Raw genomic sequence first — 22,985 nt, 5'->3', positions numbered from 1 at the left:
AGGTCGGTTCTGCTGAGCAGTTGTGACTCCTGCGGGGTCAGTGGTGCAGCTTCACCCACTATGCAGGAGGTGCCAGGGCGCCTCAGAGACCTGTAGTTTGCAAGGTGCCGCGCTCACATCCCTGTCTGCTGGCAGTATTTGCCCTCTCCCACAGACTTGGGGTGCATTGCAGAAAGGGCTTAGCCCTGAGCAGGCAATAGCACGCTGCAGAAGGTGTAACCTAAGAGCTCCCAGATACCTTTTGCTCTCTTGAGAGCTGATGTATTCAGTAAGAACAAAAGCAGGTGTTACTTTTTGTTGAATCCATACAGAGAGCGTACCTGCTTGGGACTGCACGCTGGTGAGCAGCCCTTTCTCCGGGCAGATCTTGGGACTTGGCTGTAGGAAGGTTTGGGGGTGTTTGCTGCAAAGCTCCAGTCCTTTCCTCAGCGCTCCTGTGAGGCAGGATGCGTTCCCCTCGTATGGCGCAATAGTCTCTGTGAACAACTTGGCCTCCTCACTGGCCATGACGTACAACCCTGGGTCAGATATCCCACCCCTGCCCGCAAAAGGTGGTGAGCAGGGATTAAGCAAGGGATTTATCATCATCGAGGCCAGGAGACAGTTTCCTTGAGCTTTGTTTGGCTTTACTGGGGTTTCTCCCTATGCTTGACAGACACTGTTCGCTCTCGGAAACCTTGCTGCCATCCAGCCGTGAAATGATTGAGCAAACAGCCTCGCTGGACACGGGTACTTAGGGGAGTGCTTCACCGTCCTTGGCATCGGCTTTTCTCGCCCAGAGTTGTCAGGCGAAGGCTGTCAAGCTGGGGGTTACGACAGAGTTTGCAGACTGATCACGTGCAGGGGCTTAGCACGGAGATGGGAGCACTTCTGTTTCTTTCCCCGCTTGTCCTGCGAGTCTCTCCAGTGCCTGAGCCACCGAGCTGTACCAGATGTTTGGCAGCTTGATGAACGCTGCCTGCCTCCGCTTGTCTGTCAAATGTGGGAGGGAAGTGGCTGGTGCCTAAAAGACTGCCCAAAGATGTGTTTTTTCTTGGGTTTTACCTTTTTGTGGTGGCTGGGCATAAATAATTCGGAGATCGCAGCTATTTTTGGCATGACATTATGATTTTTTTCACGTATGTTTGTGTGACGAGTGCTTTGGGAATGGATTTTATAAATACCAGTTTTAAATTAGTATTACAAAAATGACTCAAATTCTTATCTAGGGAGAATGAGTAACATAAGCGTGTTTTCTTGTTTTCTTCCTTGGAAGTTTGGCCTCATTCTCACTTTTTATGAACACGCTTGTCTTGACAGGTATGAGTGACAGCGTCAAAGACAAATTCTCTACCGCGTTTTCCATCGTGGGTATGTTTTCTTCGCATGCTGTTGGAAGCCTCAGCGTGTTCTTCTGTGCTGAAATCACACCCACAGTAATCAGGTGAGATATTGGAGCCCCCTTCTTCAAGGCACGGGGGAGAAATTCTCCTCGTTTCATTGATAACTGGCTGTGTAACTGCACGCATTGTACGGGAGGGGAAATCCCCCATAATTGGAGACCTCGCAGCAATTTTCGGGCCGCTCTTCAATTTATTGTCGCTGCAGTCAGTCTGCCTAAGTAAATGCCTGTCTGTAGACCGAGAGGCTTTGTTTCCGATGGCTCCACCTTGTGTCCCATCGTGGTGACTATCAGCAGGCCAGGCGTCGCATGAGTGGCGCTGGTTTGCAGTGCGGTACCGTCTTAACCGCTTAGCTGAACCAGATTGCGCGGTTGAACCGTGTTATTGCTTCGCTTACTCTGCCGGATTTGTGCAAGCGGCGACCGTGTGAGTCTACGGCTTGATATTAAAAGTGAAATTCCACGGGTGCGCAGAGGAGGACGTAGGTGCAGGCAATCCCTGCGTCTGTAGGGCAGGCTAATTGGGCCAGCTATCGGGGTGCTTCAGTGGAAAGGAGGGGTTGCGACATGCGGTGTTAAACACTTTTTGTGCATGTGGGTGCTCTGAGAGTCTGCAGTCCTGCTGCTCCTACAGCACCAGTGTGAGGGGTCTGCCTTTATTGCAGATAAAGTCGTCTTTCTCTCTGCACCCTGTCTTAGCAGAGGCTCACAGTTTTTCTAAAGAGGAACGCTTTCGTCCTGGGCAATAGTAGAAATCAGGCAGATGATCTTCGCTGGACAGCTTCCCATAAAATGTCTTTGTATGGTCAGGTTTTTGTACCATTTTATGTATTCACTGTTATTTTTCATGGCACAAAGGTTGTGCTTGTGTGTTCTGGATCACACGTTCAGCAATGCCACAGTCTGCCCTGACTCCATTGAATTTCCCAGGAATGTAGGTCATACGGGTGGGAGGGAGAGAGGATGGAGGGAAGAGGATACTGTTCCTTTTTTTTTTTTTCCCCCTCCAAATTATATGCCTTTTCAATAACTTAGCAAAAGTATTGTAGCAAAACTGTCAGCTGAGTAGCCAGAGTCTCCTTGATCCATGGCCTTTTCTTCCAAGCTATCTGACTTTGTGAATGTATTTTACAGATAACATTATTTCCACAGGGAAAGGCAGTGTGAATGGTGAGGAGATTATACAGCAGCCCAAAACCACTAACAGATATTTACTTATGTGCATGTCAGTCAGTTTGGTGTTTTCATGCCTCTCTAATTTTCTCCTTGTCTCTGTTTGAAAGACATATAGATAAGGACTTGGACACGTCAATCAGAGGAGAGTCTGCGGAGTAGGGTCAGATGCACAGTGTGAACTTAACGAGCTCTTTTCTTTAAATCACTTATGTTGCTACAGGGAATGGGACAAAGCCCTGGCTGGGAGCCAAAATTCTGCTTCCCCTGACGGTGCTGGGTGACCCCAGGCGAGTGACAATAGCTGGATAGGCCTCGGGGTCCCCATTTATTGATAGGGTTGATGACACTCTGCAGTGCTTTGCGGTCCTACGGCCATGAAGCTCTTGATAAGATGCACTCAGGGCTGTAATTAGTAGGTGGAGCTCAGGAGGGCACATAAACCTGTCTCAGGCAGAGGTGTGGTCAAGCCGCCTTGTCTCTTGCGTTTCAGTGGCTGCTCCCTCATAACCTGTTCTCCAAAATAACGCCTCAGATGCCATTTAGTGTTTCAGACCATCTTAACATGCGTTTGGTTGAATCTCGAGGAACTTTAAGGAAAAGGGAGGCAGAGAGAGAGCTGGGGCTGTCTGTGGGGTTTCCCCGATCAAATCCTTTACCTGTAATCCCCCATCCCTGAGGGGGGAGAACGGCGCTGCTGTTATCGGGGTGGCAGTGACACGATGAGCAACCGGTAGCATCTGTCCAGCTCTACTGCTGTGCTGTTGAGATGAATGGTTACAGCAGCACAGGAGGAAAACAGCATCAAGAGATGCTGCCAGTTCCAGAGAGACAAAGGTCCCACCCTGTCACGCAGCACAGAGGGGTCCTTCGTACCCTTGCACTGCACTCCGGTCTCCTGGCACTAGGTAGGAGGGCTTCACCAGAGAGCTCCCGTTCCTTGCACCAGGGGCTTCAGTTCAGAGCTCCTTCCAAATGCTGAATTTAAGCACTAAGTGACACCGATAATCCGTCCGTAGTAATCTCAATGGGAACGCCACTGCGGGTTGCATGGCTACTAAGTAGGAACAGGCTGAGGAAAGCGTGATGCGTCCTCTCCCTGTCCTCTGCGTGCTCGGTTACTAACAAGCAGAAAAGCAATCTGATTTTTTCTGTCTGTCCTGCTTTTGCAGTAATGAAGAGTGGGCAGCAATAGCCAAATTAAGAGCTTTACCCATCAATAGCTGTCTCAAGCCAAATTTCCAGTGGAGTGCAGTGCTGTTTGCTGGGACCTGGCTATTCAAAGGTGGTGCCTTGCCCCGTGAGGCCAAGGGTGTGCTGGTGTGTTACTGAGGCTCCGACCTAGGACGGAGCACACAACAGGGTCACTTACGTACAGCAAAGGCAGGGAAAACCATGGAGGTTTTCAGGGACTGACTTCTAGAAGTGACTGAGCTGAGTGGACAAAGCCCTAAAAAAACCTGGCCTGAATTCAGGCCCTGTTTTGTGCAGGAGGCTGGAGTAGGTGCTCTCCCAAACTCTCCTCCAACCTGAATGGCTCTCTGGCTCTTCTGTACTCTGAGCCGTGCCGCTTGTCAACCCGTTTGCTCAAGACAGACAAACGCAGATAGGACTAGCATTTCTCCATTCTCCTGAGCAGTGCTGAGAAGGGCAAGTCCCAGTTCTTAGGTTTAGACCGATTCGAGCAAAGGACATCAGCGAGGATATTTTGCTGTTGTCTGAAAAAACTCTGTGGTAGTGAGCGAGGAAGTTCTCCACTGTGATCAGGGAGGCCCTTTCCGAGGACAAAATTTCGGAGCACGGTCCCTTGGCGATTTGTCCGTGTCAGGACCATAAGCCTCCCGTAAACCATCCTGCCTTGCTGCCGCTGGGCGAGCGGGGATTGGGGAAGTGTCTCTGATCACCCGTGGGGCCATGCCGTGGGAAAGCCCCCCACAGCAGCCGCTGCCAGGCGGAGGTGCGAGGGGAGAAGCTGGGGTTCGCTGTGGTGCCAGCAGCCCTCACACGCCCTCCCTCAGCTCCGATCCGCACCTTGGAGTGCGTTTGAAATACAAATGCAGGTGCCCCACTGTGGGAAAGCCCGTACTGAGGAGGAGCGGTGCCCCAAAACACCCTAGACATTTTTGGTTTCCACCTGCTCCCCCACCGTGCCAGTGAAAACACCGAATGATGAGAGTGTTGCCTCTCTTGCCCTGTACCCATTTTCTTGATGTGCATGTGAACAGCAAAAAATTCCTGACGGTATTTTCACTTTTAATTTTTTTTTCCATTTTCATTTTTGCAGTGTAGTAAAACATGAAAATAAAAAGTCTTCTAGGACACATACAAAAATGTATTTTCAAGCCTTCTTCTGCCAGGTTTTTGATGGTGCTGCATAAAGTAACACCTGCTTTAATTACTGATGTCATACGGAAAAACTTTTTTTTTTCCCTTTCCAAATCTGAAGCTGCCTGACCCGTAATGACAGAGCCGTCTTTGTTGTTGCCTTTTCCTGTTTCCTTTCAGCTTGCTTGACGTCCTTCTACAGCAGCTTTTAAAACTCACCTCAGGTTTTTCCTCGGTGGTTGAGATACAATTTAGCCGTAGCAAACACTGATGTGAATGAGCTGGGCTTTTGTTGCTCCGGAGCCGACTTGGAGAGTGATTTGCCATGCGTTCGGGGCTGGTTGTGTCGATTACTCGTGTGAGTGGATTAATGAAGTTGCAGGGAGGCCAGTTGCACAATGGCCGCATTCAGCTGGGTTTCTAAATTGCCATTGGAAAGCTGGCAAGTTTTTAATAAGGGCTTTTGCAGTATTTGGGGAAATCACTGCTGCCTGTGAAAGATGCTCTGCAGAGTCTGGAGAACTAGAAGATACATACATGAATTTTTGATGTGGTCAGTGTCCCAAGAGCATTTTTTTTGAAACCTGTGCTTGCTGCCCTTTAGCTGCCAAGTAAGAAGCAGTGGATTTTGGAAAGGATTGGGTGAAGATCAGCTCTAACACAGTGGCTGGCCGAGTGAATTTGGCATTTGTAGGTTTGTAGTGCTGTGATTTCTAGTATGCTCAATGGTCGATGAATTTTTTTATTTTTTTTCCAAGCAGTTCCTTTATCTTCTGCAGTTGTTTTCTGTAAGGTCCGGTTAATTATCATTAATAATTACATTTCCACCTCTGGGCCAGGAACTGAAGCACCTGAAGCCCATCTGATCACCAGAGGGTTTGGGAATAGATGGCATGTCCCGGAGGAGCCGCAGGAAGCGTGCTGCCCGGGCCAGCTCAGTGGGGGAGTGAGGAGCAGGGGGCCAGCGAGTAAGCCCACAGGGAGACCTCCCTCTGCAGGCAGCAGCGTCTTTGGAAAATCAAGGACAAGCTGCCACTCGCTTTCAGGGATGTTGGTAAAATGAGTCACTTGAGGGTGACGCTCCACTGGCCAGAGACCTCGGTTGTGCCGCAGCAGGAGGAGGGAACGATGCTCCAGAAACGCCTGCGGTGCCGCTTCCGTGTGGGATCATGAGCGGAGACGAGCCCCGGGAGCGCGAGCTGTGCCTCAAAATGTGGTGGGCATGCGTGCTTGGCCGGAGATGTGCTGGGCATGCTGCTCCAGGACCTGGAGAGACATTAATGAGCAAGACGAGGAATTGCAAGAGAGGTCGCTTGCATAGCCGAGCATCGGGAAAGAGCACTGAATTTGGTGCTTTTTTCCATGCTTGTGACTGAGGTGGATGAGGTTATTTTCACACTTTTCTCTTTTTTTTAAACTTTAATGTGCTTTCACTCTTTTTTGGTGTGCATATATGTATCATCTCAATACATGAGCACATTGCATTTAATAAATAAGCATTTGTGCCATAAAGAATATTTTATGAAGTTACCTATTTACAGTTTAAGCATTTCACCAATGTTTACCTTTTTGTAACTCCTTTCTGTGATACAAGAATACACAAGAAGAGCAAGAAAGAGCGAAGTGAGGGACCTTCCTCAGTTTGTACAGTGAGTTAAGAGGTCTCGGAAACTAATCCCAAACTCTTGTTCTCCTATTCTGACTGCTACTTATGTTATCTTTATTTTGTAATTTTTTTTTCTGAAAATGATGCATGTCATTACAACATCAGTGTGTTGAGAGGTTCCAGCCACAACACATTTTTATGGAGATAATATTTCAGCACTTGATGTTTGGTATAACGGATCGAGGTAGTGGCCTGTAAAGTCTAATCTTCTGCCTCCACTGCTGATCGATGCCAGATGTTTTAAAGGCAGCCAAAACTGACTTCCGCACCTACTGTTTCTTGGTGTATCTTGTCTAGGCTGGAGAAGGCTGGCATGCTTAGCAAAATCTGGTTTTCCTTCACTGAATATGGGAATACTTGGACGTGGCAGTACTTTAGAGGGCTGTCTACGTACTCACATGATAGCGCTTCTCTTCCCCTTACGTGGGGACAGTTACATGGGCGTGAAAAGATACTTAAGTGAGTACGGTTATTTCCCCACAGAGGCAAACGGGCAGTGATGATCTACAACAGCAAAGCCACTCCCTAGCAGGGTAGCTGTACAGTACAAAAGCTGGGAGCAAACCAGGTTTGCCTTGAGGATTTCGGATGCCCGCGTGCATGCCGGACATGGGGGGAGCCCGGTGGGACCCATCAGGGCGCTGGGCTCCCCACCCCAGTGCCGATGGGGCTGTGCGGGGCCAGGCTCTCACCTCTGCTGTGTTTGCAGGGGAGGAGGGCTGGGGCTGGTCCTGGCCAGCGCGGGCTTCGGCCGCCTGACCGCCCCCATCATGGAGCTCCACAACCAGAAAGGCTACTTCCTCCACCACGTCATCTTCGCCTGCTGTACGCTCATCTGCATCATCTGCATCCTGCTGCTGCCGGAAAGCAAGAACCAGAACCTGCCTGAGAACATCCCGGACGGGGAACATTACACCCGGCAGCCCCTCCTGCCGCACAAGAAGGGGGAGCAGCCCCTGCTCCTGACAAACTCTGAACTCAAGGATTACTCCGGCCTCCACGACTCGGCAGCTGTGAGCGACGGGATCTCGGAGAACACCACTGCCAATGGGATGAAGTCAATGTAACCGGGTGGATTATTTTTTCCTTCTTTTTTTTTTTGGTTGGGTTTTTTTTTTCCCCTTCTCTTTCTTTTGTATATTATTTGATGCTGTTGTGCAGGAGGAGCAGCACTTTGGGCAAAGGTGTTTTGCACAGATTTTACAAACCAGTGATGGAGCAGACACAGACTTGGGGAAATTCAATTCTGCTGCTAAAGCAACTTCTGGCATCTTCAACTGTTGTGCAGATTGCTCTTGAAAAAGTATGGGAGAAAAGACTCATCTGAGAAAAGACCTGGCTGGAGGTAGCCCTTCAGACCTCTTTTTTTCCTGCCATTAAATATGTATATTTATTTTGATTTATTCTCAAGAAGCACTTTATTTCCTTTTCCTTTCATAGATCACAAAAATGAAGCCATCTTATTATAAGAGGTGCAGCCATTCCAAGAAAGAAACCATGGGGGGGGTGTTGTTTTCTGTTTTGTTTTTGTGTTTCTTTAAAGGAAAGAGGGATCCACTGCAAAGTTGAACTGACTGAAATTTAGACTTGTGCAACATTCTTCTGCCTGTCTAGAAAGTCCAAGTGCCCAGGTTGCCTGCTGTGTTTGTATACACCAAAAAAAAAAAAAAAAAAGCAAAACCTATTGTGACTCTGACTGCATTTTAGGCAGCTTATGTTTGGTTTTTATAGCCCATGTGCACTTAAAAGTTACTTTCTAAATTAGTACCTTATTTTTTTTTTCCATTGAATGCAGTGAAGAAAATCCTACCCAAACAAGCTGATTTTTCAACAAGAATCAGCCGTCTGCATTTTAAGTGTCCATTAACCTCTTTTAGACGGTTCCCGCTGGTCTTTAATAGTGATGTACATGATGTAAATGATTTGACCAATGATGCAAAAATTAGTTTTGCTGACAATGGCTTTAATTACCAGGAAGCCCAGAATCTCTGATTGACATAGACCAGCAGGGACAAAAAGTAAGGAGCATGGGCTATGATCTGTACTTTTATTCCAAAAGGCAGCGCAGCTGGGATTCCCGCTCCAGGGAAATGAGTGTCCTGGGCGTTGCCTTACCTGTTTTTAGAACCAGAGGTTTTGTTTTCAATTTAAGTGGACAAAATGCTTAAGGAATGAATTGATAGCCTGTGAATAATGACTTACGGTCTGCTGTTGGCCGTCTTGGGGCTTTTAGAGGTGTTTTCTGGTTCTGACCCAAGAATATACAGTGAACTCACCCAGACTTCCCCCCTTCCCCAACTGCTTTCGTCGTATTTTCATTCAGGGAAAAAAAAAAAAAAAAACCAACAAAAAAAACGTAAATTGGATCGATTCTACTCTAGGCTAAGCAAAGTGAACATCCAGTTTGCCTCCTACTGTGCAGATGGCACTTTGATAGTGGCCACTCGACCTCTCTCCTCCAGCCCCCAAACCAACTATTTCCTTTGGCCATCGGCTTTTGGTTCTCACTGTGTGAATATTGTGAGGATCTAGTTCAATGCAAGGACTTTGTAAAGGAACAGCTTTCTTGCATTGTAGTTAACCTCCCTGCTCTCTCTCCCTTCTTCTCCTCCTTCCTCACTCAGGCCATCCATTTGTGATTGCTCGGTAGTGCAGACGTTCAAACAGAGCAGCAGGATGTCGATGTTGTATTGACCGTCCATATGATTGCCACTTTGTTTGATGTACATCTTGCGTTCGTACGCATGGAAAGTGCTCATTTGCACTTTCGTCCTCTACCTTCCCTCCCCCTTCCTCCTTTGCTGTATATATTGTCGATTAACTACTGTACCTAACAATTTCCATCCTCCATTAGGCTGCCGATGTCCTCTTACAGGCCCCAATAAATTAGAGATACGTGCTCCCCGGCGGGCGATGCAGCAAGTAGCGCAGCCTCGGACGCTGATGAGTGCAAGGGGACAGGTAGACCTGCAGAAGCGACAGAGATTGTTGTGTTCAGAGTAACAATGTTGTCCTAAAGCTGCTAATTTTTGTACAGAGGATGTGGACATTCAGGTTCTTCTGGAGCCTGGTAAGAAACACTGGACCAGTTGATGGTAGTTTTGCCCAAAGTTACACTACTGGTTTTTTTCACCTTTGCTAGACTTGCTGTGACAGCGAGAGCCCGATCTTTCTTACGCTCAAGTTTTATTGTCGAGCTCGAGCGTGGCTGCTTCTCTTTTTGTTCTGTGCTGAGATTTCTGCAGCCTATGTTCACCCAAGGAAGAACCCCAGGCCTTCCTCATTCATGCAGTATTCACGTGCCAAATTTGTGCAATAACTTTTGCCTTGGATATGAGATGCTCATAGCAACCCACACACATTTGGGGGGGGGGGGAATAAAAAAAGTGGGTTCACAACAAAAACTTGAAGAAGCAAAACAAGTCTTAATGGAAAAGGGCTTGAAAGCAGAGGAGCAGGGGCGAGCGCAGAGGCGGAGAGCGGCCTCCTGCCATCCATTGTGCCGTGGAGCCAGCGGCTCCTTCGTTCGTGGTCTCTGTGCGCGTGTGCTCAAGCTACGGTACGGCTCTTGTAGACCATCCACAAGCCTACTACACCAGCTGCTTCCAGCACTGCCAGCGGTCCTGGTGTGCTCACCGCTGTTGTCCACGGCGCTTTGTCGTTTCCTATTCTGGTGGTTGCTCTCTTGTGACAGATGGGCCCAGGGAAGAAAATGGTTGTTTAAGCATATCGATGTTTATATAATAAACAAACTAGGTGACAGGAACATGCAGCAATTTTTTTTTTTTTTAATTCTAAAATTGACTTGATTTGCTGCTTTTTGGGTTTTTTTGCCTGAAACCAGGTAGTTGGTACTGATGTTCTGCAAGGTGGAGAGCCCCAACATCTCAAGTTGGTGTGGCCCTCTGCCTCTGTCATGACAATAAAACACAAACTAATTTCCTGCCTTGGCAGCTCCAGCTTTGCTCCTTTTCCTGAAAAGACAGAACACTTCTGTGATTATTTTTTTTTTTTCCCACACACGCTCAGAGTTGGGAAAGCTTTAGCTAAGCGTATCTCGTGTGGAGGAGTCGGGCACCAGGTGATGCAGCAGGGCAGAAAGGCAAAGACGGAGAGAAACCGTCCTCCGCATAGTCCCGCGGCGGGACAGGGCTCTCGGTCTGCCGCACCATCGGCTCCTCGGCCGCGTCTCCTCCACAGCCATCATCAGGAAAAGCTTTTCTCAGGCGGCGCCTCCTGGCCACCGCAGCAGGGGAAGCGGTCAAAGCTGTCCTGTCCATTTTGGCCTTTTTCTGTGAACCTTCAGTAACCTCTAAGCCCATCAGTGGATTTTTCTTTGAGTTTACCATTTAAGGGCTTTCTTCCATCTTTGTGAGTTTAAACAAAAATGTGAAAGTGATATTATGCTTGATCTTGGGGGGAGGTTTCCCCTTTTAAGGTTTCAGTACTGCTTTTGTTGCCTGACACACTGCAAATGGATAACGACAGTCACCTGTTTGCAAGTGTTTTGTGGCACCTCAGAAAGGAGTTTGTGAGATTTACTTTTCAGTTTTGTTAACTGGGCTTTTTTTTTTTTTTTTTTTTAATGGAAGTATTTTAACTGTTGCCACTTCCTGGAGCCAAACACTAAAGGTCACCAAATTGGAAGCAGAAGTGCCATTAACTGAACTCTGTGAATGTCAAGTCAAGTTGCGCCTGTAGCTGGCACATAAGACAACGCTATTAAATGGGGGGATGATCTCCCCCGCTGTAACTTTTTTTTTTTTAAAAGAAAAATAAAATGAAAAACCTCATTTTAAATGTATTGTGTAAAATGTTTCAGGAAAGGAGTATGGTGTGCTATGTCTAGTGGGTGAGACCTCCCTCCCCATTTCAGTTTCTGATGAAGTTTTAAAGAATCGTGTTACTGTACGTTTTGATCATGAATAGTCTGGTGGTGCTTCCTCATAGCACAAGCTTAAATCAAGTACTGAAAACAGTCTTACAAGCTAAATGTCTGCATGATGTTACATCTGTTGTACCTACTGAAAAGAACTTTGTATGTAGATGTACAGAATAAAATGACGTTGTCCCATCAGTTTGCTCTCCTTGGTCTGGCTCCCTCGCAGTGACTTCCCAAACCACCCGGCAGCAGCTAATGTGACACCCCAGCAAACAGCCCTACCCTCCTCTACAAACAGAATGAGCTGATTTTAAATCAGACTAATTAAATCAGCTCATTGATTTGCAACTAATTACCTTTTACATTCAGTCACAGAAGAACAGTTGACTCACTTTCCTGGGTGGTGTAAATTAGAAAGAAAATACCCTCCAACGGTTGCTTTTTGCTATTCCAAGGACCGGCGCCTGTTCCCACCAGGTAAGGAAGGGCCCTTTGCGCCCATGTCAAACCTGCAACGTCGAGGCCGCTGGGCGTTCAAACCCCTTCGGACAAGAGACTCATCAGGGGTTACGTCTCCTACGTCAGCAGCCTCTCGGTTACAGCTTTTAATTGCTGATTGTGCCGCCGCAGCAAGGTAAGTTCATCAGTTTTCTGTAGGTTTTTAGGACAGCAGTAGCGCTATTTTTTTCAGCTGTATCAGAAGCTTATGTCCGAGTCAGGGTTCAACTTGCAATGCAAAAGAAAGAACCTGGACTCAATCAGGTAGCTACGCTCAGCGTTCCTCCAAATTGCTGTGAACAGTAGGTGGTGTGCCGTAGCTCAGCACGTATCCACAGCTGCAAACGGTCACCGTGCCATTGGCTCTGTGGGCAGTTGGGGAGTTTTTGTATAGTTAATTTTAGCTGCTCTTCCTGTTGAACAAAATAGCCCATGGATCTGCTTTTGAAAGGATATCCATCCTACCTAAAAGCAAGTCCAGAGATGTGGCAGCAGGACACTTTGCTTTGGTGGCGACTGCTCTGATTTTTCCAATAAGTATGCTCAATTTACACAAATGATGCTCTTCTAGCAGCCCGACAGATTCATTTCTTGCTCCAAAGTTCACGCTGTGCCTTTTCCTTCTACATAGCCCTTGGGGACATACAGAAAATCCTTTGTGAAACCCTTCTGGTGTTCTCAGTGCCCAAGAGATGGAAGGAAATTCAGTGTTTAGCACTACAACCAACAGGGGCTAAGAAGACAGAGCAAAGTAACGCTCATTTTATGTTGCAGCTTTTCAATACAAGAAAACATGGGGGTTTCATTATTTGAACACTAAAAACTGCAACACTATGTTCAGTACTACTACATAGTACATTAATCGTACAGGTAGAATTTGGAACTGATTTCCCAGCAGATCTCTACACTGCATGCAGGCCAGACACCACACGTGCTTTTATGACGATGTTCTCACACTGCAGTGTATTTTCTACTGGGCTATCCCCTACTTAACAAGGTAGCAAATTTGGAGCGGGGGGAAAAAAAGGGAAAAAAAATCCAGGTCCAACTGTATTTAGGTCCAGCTATATTTAATAACAATTGCAAATTCAATCAAAACAATACAAAACAAATATACTAACTTAATGTCAGTGTGAAAATGGCAATCAGTTTTTCTAAAACAAAAACCCCAGTTATTTTACAATGACGAAAAGTCAGAACTTCTCTGGAAAAGCCATCATTTCTTCTTTGATCCTGTTTTCTATGAGTAAGGTGAAATTGCTGTCTGTGTTTTGAAGATTGTAGCTGACAAATATCTGTTTTTTGGTCTTGCTGGCTAAAACACAAAACAGAGTCGTCAGCCATAGTTTGCTCTTACATGAAAGTGACGATGATATTCAAGCAAGCCTTTTAAAAAGCCGTATCACGCAGGTTTCTAAGACAACATTCTCCACTCCTGCCGTGCTGGACCCAGCTATAAAGGGACAGCAGAGCAAGTACCTGAGCGCTGGCACGTTGGGCAAAACTACGCGCATCACTGAAATAGGCAATGTCAGCCTGGGGACTATCAACTAGTTTTTGGCCTGATGCAAAAAGTCATTAGTCACTGGAAAGCCTCACAGTGCTGTCAGTGGATTTTGGATGCTGCTTAAATGTAGTACAGTTTAAGTGAAACCACAGACTACACCGGACTCTCAGCACTGAAATCTAATTTATGAGTTGGTAAGTCTACGCTGTGAAAAAACACTTACGGAGGGGAAAGCACATGAGAAAGTGATTAGGCCCCAATTAACAAAATTCTGTTTTATTATGAACCCCTAAAAAGACCTCCAGTAGTGTGCACCGCTCTTGTCTAAGCCTGCTCTCAATCATTTTGTTTCCTTTAACCTTGATTTATACGGTGTCCGTGAACACTCCGGGAGGCTGCAGAGCCTGGCTCAAACATGATGAAACCAAGCTCGAGTTCCAGGCTGCTGTAAGGACAAATACCTAGAGAGAGGCGCTATAAAATTAAGCGCTGCCTGCCTTCCATGACAGAGCTAATTAACAGTGACAAAAATAATGTCCACTGGGGCAGGAAGACTTAATCATCACAGTAGAACAGATAACACCAAAAAGTGGTTTGTAAATAAAATGGAAGCCTACTTCGCTTTTAGTTGTAGCAGCAATATAGCATATTTGTAATTCTCTTTATACACTGCTAAAGCTAAACTTTGTGAAGAATGTAAGCGCTATAGAGGAAAAATAGGCACTATATTCAAATTGAGTTGTGTAAAATACAAGATAAAAAATGGTATTTGGGTCACGAGATATTCCTGGCAGGGAATGAGCTGGGAGCTGACAATCCCAGGGAGAAATCAGACCATTCTGCTGAATATTCAAAAATATCATCTGAATTTTGAAAATTGAAAATAAAGACACCAGAACTCCTGACATCTCAATCCTTTTTAAATGGGAAAGTTAACTACAGGAAACCTATATATACATATAAAATGTACTTAAAAAAGCACCTTTGAGGCATTTTCATTAGGCAAATCAATTTATTATCATTTTTCCATTCTAACAGGTTACCAGCTTCCTGGCTCAGTAAGTAGAGCTGCTTCTGAAATGCAAGGACTCATCGGCCTTTTAAGACTTGGCACTACAAAATGCTGATATAATGCACCACGTTGCTCTGATTGCAGAAAAATTAGTGCTTGGCACCAGATTTTGTGGTATAAAGCAGCATGTTTTGTAAGCACTAGTGCTTCATTATCACGCCCTAAATGAATGCAACACTAATTCTGAACTAATTAATACTGTTAGCCTATCTAATGAAGCTACATCGTGCACTGCAGCATCAAAACTCAACTTCTTAATTATGTTTGCGTAAGAAACGATTGAGTCTCTGGGATGCTGCTCCAGTTCCTGGGAATACTGTGAATCCCTCAGGGCTGCCTGCACCGAGCAGCTCTGCTCCCAGCGGGACCTTTTCTGTCCCCACTTCCCTGCGGATTCATTCGGACACGTGGACTCTTGTGAGAAGGACATTAGAGGGAAGATCTTATACCTCCATGGAAGACCATCTGCAATGTCAGAGCAGAAAACTGCGAAAGAGAAGGCTTACATAAAGAAACCTTTCAGCAGGGCTGCTTCCCACGCAGCCTGGCTACCAAGCCCTCTTGCACCAGCCCCTCAAAGCGGGAAAAAAGCCTCCTCGACAGCCCATCGTCCGGGACGTGCTGGGTGCCGAGAGGCGCCGTGGCAGCATGGACCTGCTCCTACCACCTCACGGACAGGGCCAAGGCCCAAATCTCAGCTTGAAGAGGAGCCCAGTGGGAGCAGGAGAACGGACAAGTGTTAGGCACGAGTTTGTAGACTGTTCGTGCTGGAAAAGAGGTGGTGGAGGGGAACTGTGCCCAGCTGGGGAAGACTTGAAGAAGAGGTTGGGGTGATCTTCACCGAGAGTCTGCCAGTCCCTTGACCAGTGAGACACATCTCATGCCAGAGCAATCAGGCAGGGTGGTGGGAAACAGTCCCTGCACTAATACAATCAGGTATAGGTAGAAATAGGAACAGGAATGTGGCAGATGTCTTCAGCAACAGAAAAAAAAAAAAAAACAAAACAACAAAACCCCAACCTTGAAATAAGGGAGAAGATAGAGTCAGTACACCAAATGCAGCTGTTCTGGTGAGGACCCCTACCAGGCTATAAAGAAAACAGCAGGAGAATGTGTACCCCGTGCACAGTAATGCTGAAACTTCTGCTCCAGGGCAGGAACCTGACATTGCAGGAACAAAAGGTAGGTGATGGAATGTGACTGGCAAGTAGAAGAAATAAAAATACTTATGTTCAAGTGGCATTGTATGGTATTTAAGTTAGTGCCCGTGAAGACCAGAATGGAAACAGCATGGAAAAAATGGTGACAGCATAGGGAAAGAAAAAAAATTAAAAAATAATACTGCCTGCCTGAAGATGCCATGGCAGGATGGTTAAAAATGCTGCCATGGAAGTACAGCTCAAATCAGACTTGGCTGTGAATAAGTATCTCTGTTATTACAGAATTTGTGGGAGTAAGAAGGATTTAATTTCCCAGAGAAAAACTTAGCAGTAACAGCAAAGCTTGGTATTTCCAGTCACAGCAGAACACAGATTTCCTTACCGAGCACTTTGTGAAACAAAGAAGATACAGAGATGCTTGATGATGATCTTGCAGATCCACTAGTTTTGGGAGAATAAAGAATTTTGCCATAAGTGACCATGAGCCAACTTAAATTGCTGGACTGACAAAAGCAAGCCTAAAAACTAAGGTGTAGGATTTCAGAAAGATTTATTTCTCTTCTCAAAACTCTGTTATGTTCAGGTGAAGGGGAAGCATGTAATTATTCAAAGCCAGAAGCGTATTATTGACTTTCTCTTTCCAACTAAAGTTGAAAAAGGTCTACAGGCCTTCCTCAATACAGTACACCTTAAGCAGGATAGCACAAGAAAGACTTATATTTATAACGAATATAAAAGGGACTGACCAGCAAGGAAAACTGCAACCCAGAGGTTTGACAGCACGGATACAGAGGAATATTGCCCCAAAGCCTAGCTGGGCCACAGCTGGCACAGAAAGCTTAAGACAAAATAATGAAAGATACTTAAACCACAAACAAAAAGAAAATAGGAAGCTGCATTATGTTCTGAGGATAAAGATAACTGATATCCCAGTACCAAGCAACACTATCAGTTCTCAGTAACAAAGTATGTGAAATTAGCAATGTAAATGAGAAAAGGACCTTAAAAAGAAAAAAAGGCAGCAAAACTTAGACCGCTTACTGGGAGAAAAGAATCAGGGGACCCGGACAGCCTTTGTCCTAGAACATCGAAAGAACTAATATAAGAAATGACAAGTTATTACCAACTCTAGCTATGAAATCTTTAAGAATAAAGATAGCATATGTGCTTAAAAAAAAAAAAAAAAGTCAGGAGAGGGTGGGAATCACAGAGACAGCTTAGAGCTGTTAGCTGGACTGCAACGCTACACAGAAGCTTAGAGCAAGATTCAGAAGAAATAAGTAACGAGGAGACCAAACAGAAAATGGAATAAACTGTTACGCTTTACCCAAAGTAAACCCTCTCTGACTGTATTTTTACTAACTGACTTCTTAAGGATAATGCACTAATTACACATAAAGAAATCATGTTATACAGTGCCCCACAGAATTATTACTTAAAGTAGAAATGATTGAACACAGTATGTAGAGAAAGAGCTGCCACCAGGGGAGACTACAACAGTGGTTACTAAAAGCTAAGCTACCAGGATGGAGAAAGGACGCTAGGACTGTTTTTCAAAGACCAGTCTTGTGAGCAATCCTTTTTTATATATGTGTTAGCAGCCATGGAGAAAAGTAGGCATAGACTTGTGAAACTGCCTGACAATATGAACTCGGGATATACTGCCCGTAACAAAGATCAGCACACAAATAATTAAGAATTATGTGGCCTTTCCAACTGAAACAACAGAAGATGAGATTAAGCAGCACAGCAAAACCCGGTAACAAGTACTTCAGCAGTTCACCAGCTGGAGCCGCATCAGCTACTGGTAGGTGATGATGAGTAACCAGCATGATGCAGCTGTCAGAGTTGTAAAGGTGCTAGGATGCATTAGGCCAAGAGGTTTTTTTAGAGCTACAGGAGTTTGAAAGTGTCCTGCTTTCAGCAGGGAAAGAGTTAAGTTTCTTCCTAGCAGCTGGTATAGTGCTGTGTTTTGGGTTTAGGATGAGAAGAATGTTGATAACACACTGATGGTTTAGTTGTTCCCAAGCAGCCAAGGACTTTTCAGCTTCTCATACTGCCCTGCCAAGGAGAAGGCTGGGGGTGCACAAGAAGCTGGGAGGGGACACAGCCAGGACAGCTGACCCCAACTGGCCAAAGGGATATTCTATATCATATGACATCATGCTCCATATACAACTGGGGGTTGGCCAGGAGGCAGGTTCACTCGGGAACTAGCTGAGTATAGGCTTTGGGTGGTGAGAAATTGTGCTGTTCATCACTTGTTTTGTATATTTTTATTATTCATCTTCCTTTTCTGTCCTATTAAACTGCCTTTATCTCAACCCATGAGTCTTTTTTTTTTTCCCCGTTTTCAATTCTCTCCCCCATCTCACCGAGAGGGGGGGAGCGAGCAAGCGGCTGTGTGGTTATTTTAGCTGCCGGCCAAGTTAAACCACAACAGAAAGAAACGTGACTAGGTCGGCATTGCACCAGGTATAGCAGGACACTCTTACACGTGCTCACAACAGAGACATCCCGAGAGGTGCCCGTTAACGTGCTGCAGGGACAGTCAGATCAAACACAGGCATCTCGGACATGATCCACGACTTTCCAGGCCAGAACTCCTCAGAATTTGGGGGCTAAAAAGTGCAAGATGTGACGAGGGTTGGCTTCACCTTCAGGCAAAACGCACGTGCCTTGCATGATGGCCATCCCACCCTATAGCACAGAATTGTTACAGCTTTACAGAGAGGAGATCGCTGAAAATCCCACTTGATAGGCACGAGCGTGCGCTTCCCCTGCCTCGCACCCAAAGCCAGGCTCAGGATATTAAATAATACGGCTTTAATAATGCTCAACGTGCCTTGAGGCAGAGACTCCATCTGCTGAGGTCAGGCTCACTTGTACACTGCTGAAAAACGTGACTCGTAACGGAGACGGCCGTGAACCTGCCATCGCCGGAAGGGCCGGCCCGCAGCAGCGGCCCAGAGGGCACCGGCTGCGGCTCGGCCGGGGGCAGCAAGCGCCGCATCCCCCCTGCGCCCACCCGGACCGGGAGCGGTGGTTCCAAGGCCACCCGAAACGCCTCCGCCCGGGCCCGACCCGCGTGTTCTCGCCGCCCCCACGGAAGGCAGCCTCCCAGCGCGGCTCCGCCCGCCCCCCCGGCTCCGGCCTCCCTCCCCCGCCGGCGGGAGCGCGCAGCCGCCGCGCCCGCACCTACCCAAGCGCTGAGCCAGGCAGGCGGAGGCGGTGTCGGAGGGATCCCCCAGGAGCGAGGCGGCCACCGGGATGCTGTCCTGCAAGCGGAGCACAGCAGAGAGCAGGGCTTAGTCCCCGGCAGCGCGGGGAGGGAGACCCGGGGCAGAGGCGGCGGGGCCCCGCCAGCCGCCCGCCCCGCCGCTGGGCTCCCGCCGGCCGCAGGGCCCCGGCAGCCCGGGAGAGGCGGCAGGGACACTCACACGGGGGCTGCACATGGCGACGGCCAGGCTGGCGAGGGCGGGCGCGGCGCCCACCCAGAGGAAGAGCGAGTCCCGCAGCCGCATGGCGTGGAAGTGCACCCGCTGCTCGCCCAGCCGCCCGCTGAAGTCGTGCAGGGCGATGCCGCCCGTCGCCGCCGCCGCTCCCCCGCCGCCCGCCGCCTCCATCGGCCCTTCACCCGGCTCGGCCAGGCCTCAGCGAGCAAGGCCCGAGCGGGCGGCCCGCCCCGCTGCCCGGGGAGGCGGTGCTCCGCCGCGCCCGCCCCGCCACAGACGCTGCCGGCGGTGCCGCCCCCGGTACCGGCCCTGCGCAGCCGCCCGCCCCGGGCACCCGGTGGGCGCACGCTTCCTCCGTGCGTAGCTCTCCGGGTGCACGCGCACAGCCCCCCCTCGCCCGGTGGCTGCGCACTCACACGGATGGGTGCACACACCCCCATCCGTGCACGGCCCCTCCCCGTGGCACACGCGCAGTCCCCGGTGCACACCTCCTCCGTGCACAGACCCCACCAGCACGTACACGCACCCCTCAGTCCGTGCACAGTGCCCCGGGGTGCGCGCTCCCTCCGTGCCGCCCACCCCCCGAAGTGTACACTTCCCCCAGTCGGTGCACACCCCCTCCGTGTACCCCCCACGACGGACACAGCCTCCTCCCGGTGCACACCCCCTGTGCGTGCACGCACACACGCACCCGGGGCACACACGCAGCCCCCGGTGCGCACCCCTTCCGTGCACAGGCACACACACCAGGTCGGTGCACTCTCCCCCCGTGCGCAGCTTCCCCGCGGCTCCCACCCGCCCGGGGCGGTGCACACACGCACCCCACGCCCCCCCCACGTACACCCCGCCGCGCCCTCCGCAGGGGCCGGGGCCGCGGGAGTAAGGCGGAGGCAGGCGCAGGGACGGAGAAAGCCCGCTAGATGGCAGGTAAACCTCTGCGTGCCGGGCTCGGGCGGCTCCGGTCAGCCGCCCGGGAAGAGCCCCGGGGTTTCAGGCTCAGGGGAAGGGGCTGGCGTGATGCTGTGCCGCCTCGGAAACCCCCCGGGAAAGGGGAGGAGGAAGGTCACGGTGACCTTGGCTTCGTTCATCTCTGGAGGTTTTCAGAGTTATGGGGAATCGACAAAGAAGCGAGTCGTGTTGGCTGAGCTGCGGAGAATACGGGACCGTGAATTAAAAGCCCTGCTCTGGGTACGGCTGTGCCTGCCGCACTTTCACCAGAGCACAGCTAAAGCTGGCCATTACTGAAAAGGATTTTCCTCGACTGTACCGTCTGTTGCTGATAAGAATATAGGTGGCACCCTGATGGCCGTGAGCCCTTTACAGTTGGAAACGCGTATCTTCAGACCATGGGCAGGGCGATCATCTCTGCTTAAACAACAAGCAAGTTAATGATACAGATTGGTTTTTTAGTCGGTATTTCCTCTGCCTCCAATTTCATACACACCTCTAGAAATCAAAATTTCCATTTCCAAATTCTAAACCTTCATTTTCACGCTGAAGAAAAAGGGAGGAAAAAAAGGAACTGTTCATCAGTTTTCTTCCCTAAGCTGCTCTGGTTCTTTTGGCATCTGCCAAAAGACAAAATCCTCAGCCCTGCTAATTTCTGGCCGTGCTGCCACATCGACACTAAATCCCGGGAGGCTGCTAAGCCCGGCTCAGCTGCCATACCCCGACATCCCATGGCACAGGATCAGCTCGGGGAGAGGGGGGGTCGCAGGCTGCCTCCTCTGCCCTACATTTGTCACTTGCTGCTTGCACAAAGCATTATGGGATGTATGGTGGCAGACTCTGGCTACGCCTGTCACCAGCCCCGCTGCTGAGGCGGTGTCAGGCTTGTGCTGGTCCCCAGCTCTTCCCCATGTTCCCGCTCCACAGCCTGTCCCAACCCTTTGCCCCCACATGGGTTGGTCTCCCACAAGGTGAGTATGTGCAGAGGCTGGGGCTCAAAAATCAGCCTCTCCCTGTCCCAGCAGCCTGCTGCAAACTGACACAGCCCGTGGCAACTGTGGCGATCAGGCAGGCAAACAGGTGACAAAAGCCACCTTGGAACGGGGCAAGTGGCAGCTGCGTGCACCAAACATTTCCCTCTGCATCATGTTCCTCTCTCTGCTCGTTGCAGTTGTGGGTTTGCTCTGCACTCCGTGGGGGGCCCAAGGCCACCAGCTAAAACAGCAAAAACTATCACAGGCTGTGAGCATTGCAGGAATCAGAATCTAGGCACCGGATAAAATACCTGCTGGGAGCCACACAGGTGGTGGTGAGATTCCTGTGATTAGACACCTGCAGGTGATGGAGGAGATTTGCCCCAGGCTCGCTTGATCAGAGGAGAGAAGCAGGAAATTTTAGGGCACAGTTCATCTGAGCTGCTTTAAATCTCTCTCCTGAGTAAGAAGTATCCCTTCCTGACCAATTTCCCTTGACCCCAAGGAAGTTAAGGTGAAAGGTAAGATATGTACAGCTTTACAGGCAGACTTATTCATGTAAGCAAATCCTTCTTTAAGTGTTCAGGCCCAGTTTCTCTGTTATACTGAGACAGAGTTGGCTTCTGCAGTAGAGTCCCAGTGGAGGATCTGCTCTAAAAAAGTTCCAGCCCGCTGTGTCTCTTTCCACCAAGTTGAAGTTTGGGCCTCCTTGCAAGCTAAACCTATGTTTAAATGACCTGCTGGAGTAGAAGTAAGTTGAAGTAAGAGTATTCTGTTTTCTTCCCTGGTCTTTCTGCAGCAAGTACAAGTTTCTTGTGTTGCTTCCAAGGCTGTCTACAGGCTTGCTTCTCCCTAGGGGGGAACTGCCCCTATCACATCATGCTCTGATCTGTTCCTCTTCTCCTCAGGAGTCTTCTCCAAAGTGCTTGTAATTTTCCTTGGGGTCCTAAGCCCTGCAGACCTCTGAAGGTAAGTCACAGGGTTCCTCTGCACATAAGCAGTGCTATATATTTAATGCTTCTCTGTGAAATGTAGCTGCTATCTGTGAATCACGCTCAAACCTTGTTTAAGCTCAAAAGAGGAAAAACATTCATCTAGCAAGTAAAATGCTGGGTAAGCATTTTTATTTGCAGTGCAGGTGTGAAGAGTGAGTGGAGCTGTGCACAACCAGACCATTGAGTGTGAAATGAATTTCCTAATTGCAGCACTGTAAGGCCATTATCCCTGCAAAATGACAGGGGAAAGCCCTCCAGCAGTGTATGGAACCTCTTGTCTTTCCTTTAACATGCTGATCTTTTTTTCTGTGGCTATGAAAGTAGTGCCCATTAGTCTGCCTCTTTTGTCAGGTATGAGGCTAGAACGAGCCTCAGCGGCAGTGAGACACCAGATAGCAAACTGATGACAAAGCAAAAATACTGTAGCAAAGGCACTGCATGTGTATATGGATGTGCGTGTATATATATATATTGCTGCTCAGATGAAATCCAAGCCCCAGGAGATGTGGTTTAAAGGTAGGTACTTCTATGTTCCTTGTTCTTCTCCAAAAGTTAGGTTGCCCGCAAGAGTTACTAGATCCTAAACCCCCATACTCTCCCCTGCAGTACAGTTTTAAGCCAGGAGTAAATATTCTTCTTGGTAACTGAGGAGTTAAAAGATGTAAAGTATATAGTTATGAACTGGGATGTCACTGAGAGAAGCAAATGTTTTCTGATTTTAAAATACATTTTGCACTTTTTCCTCCTGCATGAATAAAGGGTGAATTTGACACATGAGAAAGCAGTTGATCATTAGTGTGTGTCAGTGAACCCTCTGTTGATGCTCCAGGATATGCCAGTTTTCTTGATTTGTTGTCCTTTTGCGGAGGAGTAAATGACCGCTTGGTAAAGCCAAAAACAGTCTTCAAGCTGCTCTGGTGAGGCTTTGTGGTACCAGGCTGCTGCAACG

The 22,985-nt window shown here is 48.4% G+C and overlaps 2 protein-coding genes across 4 annotated transcripts in view; one reads left to right on the top strand and one right to left on the bottom strand.

The window, feature by feature from the left end:
* SLC22A23 (solute carrier family 22 member 23) overlaps positions 1–11,622 on the top strand; it is a 118,807-nt gene extending 107,185 nt beyond the window's left edge. For 2 of the 3 annotated variants that reach the window (XM_054816724.1, XM_054816725.1), the window contains 2 exons: positions 1,300–1,423; positions 7,255–11,622. In XM_054816724.1, the coding sequence (XP_054672699.1) occupies positions 1,300–1,423; positions 7,255–7,612 (482 nt within the window). In that variant the 3' untranslated portion in view covers positions 7,613–11,622. The other variant, XM_054816726.1, reaches the window with a different exon arrangement.
* A 1,356-nt stretch (positions 11,623–12,978) lies between these two features.
* Positions 12,979–19,522, bottom strand: PSMG4 (proteasome assembly chaperone 4). Its single transcript, XM_054818289.1, has 3 exons — positions 19,105–19,522; positions 18,867–18,942; positions 12,979–13,240 (listed from the first exon to the last, which is right to left on the bottom strand). The coding sequence occupies exons 1-3, from the start codon at positions 19,288–19,290 to the stop codon at positions 13,119–13,121; spliced, it is 384 nt and encodes a 127-aa protein (XP_054674264.1). The 5' UTR covers positions 19,291–19,522; the 3' UTR covers positions 12,979–13,118.
* Between the last annotated feature and the right edge of the window lie 3,463 nt (positions 19,523–22,985).

Source organism: Grus americana, chromosome 2 (genome assembly GCF_028858705.1).
Source record: "Grus americana isolate bGruAme1 chromosome 2, bGruAme1.mat, whole genome shotgun sequence".
Classification (NCBI taxonomy): domain Eukaryota; kingdom Metazoa; phylum Chordata; class Aves; order Gruiformes; family Gruidae; genus Grus; species Grus americana.
Note: the sequence above shows the minus strand (reverse complement) of the source record. Positions and strands in the feature narration are given on the sequence as shown.

Coding starts and splice junctions, on each gene's coding strand:
- PSMG4 (XM_054818289.1), bottom strand. CDS start 19,290: ATGGAGGCGGCGGGCGGCGGGGGAGCGGCGGCGGCGACGGGCGGCATC. Junction 18,943..19,104: donor TCGCCATGTGCAGCCCCCGT/GTGAGTGTCCCT, acceptor CTCCGCTTGCAG/GACAGCATCCCGGTGGCCGC. Junction 13,241..18,866: donor CTGCCTGGCTCAGCGCTTGG/GTAGGTGCGGGC, acceptor TTTGTGTTTTAG/CCAGCAAGACCAAAAAACAG.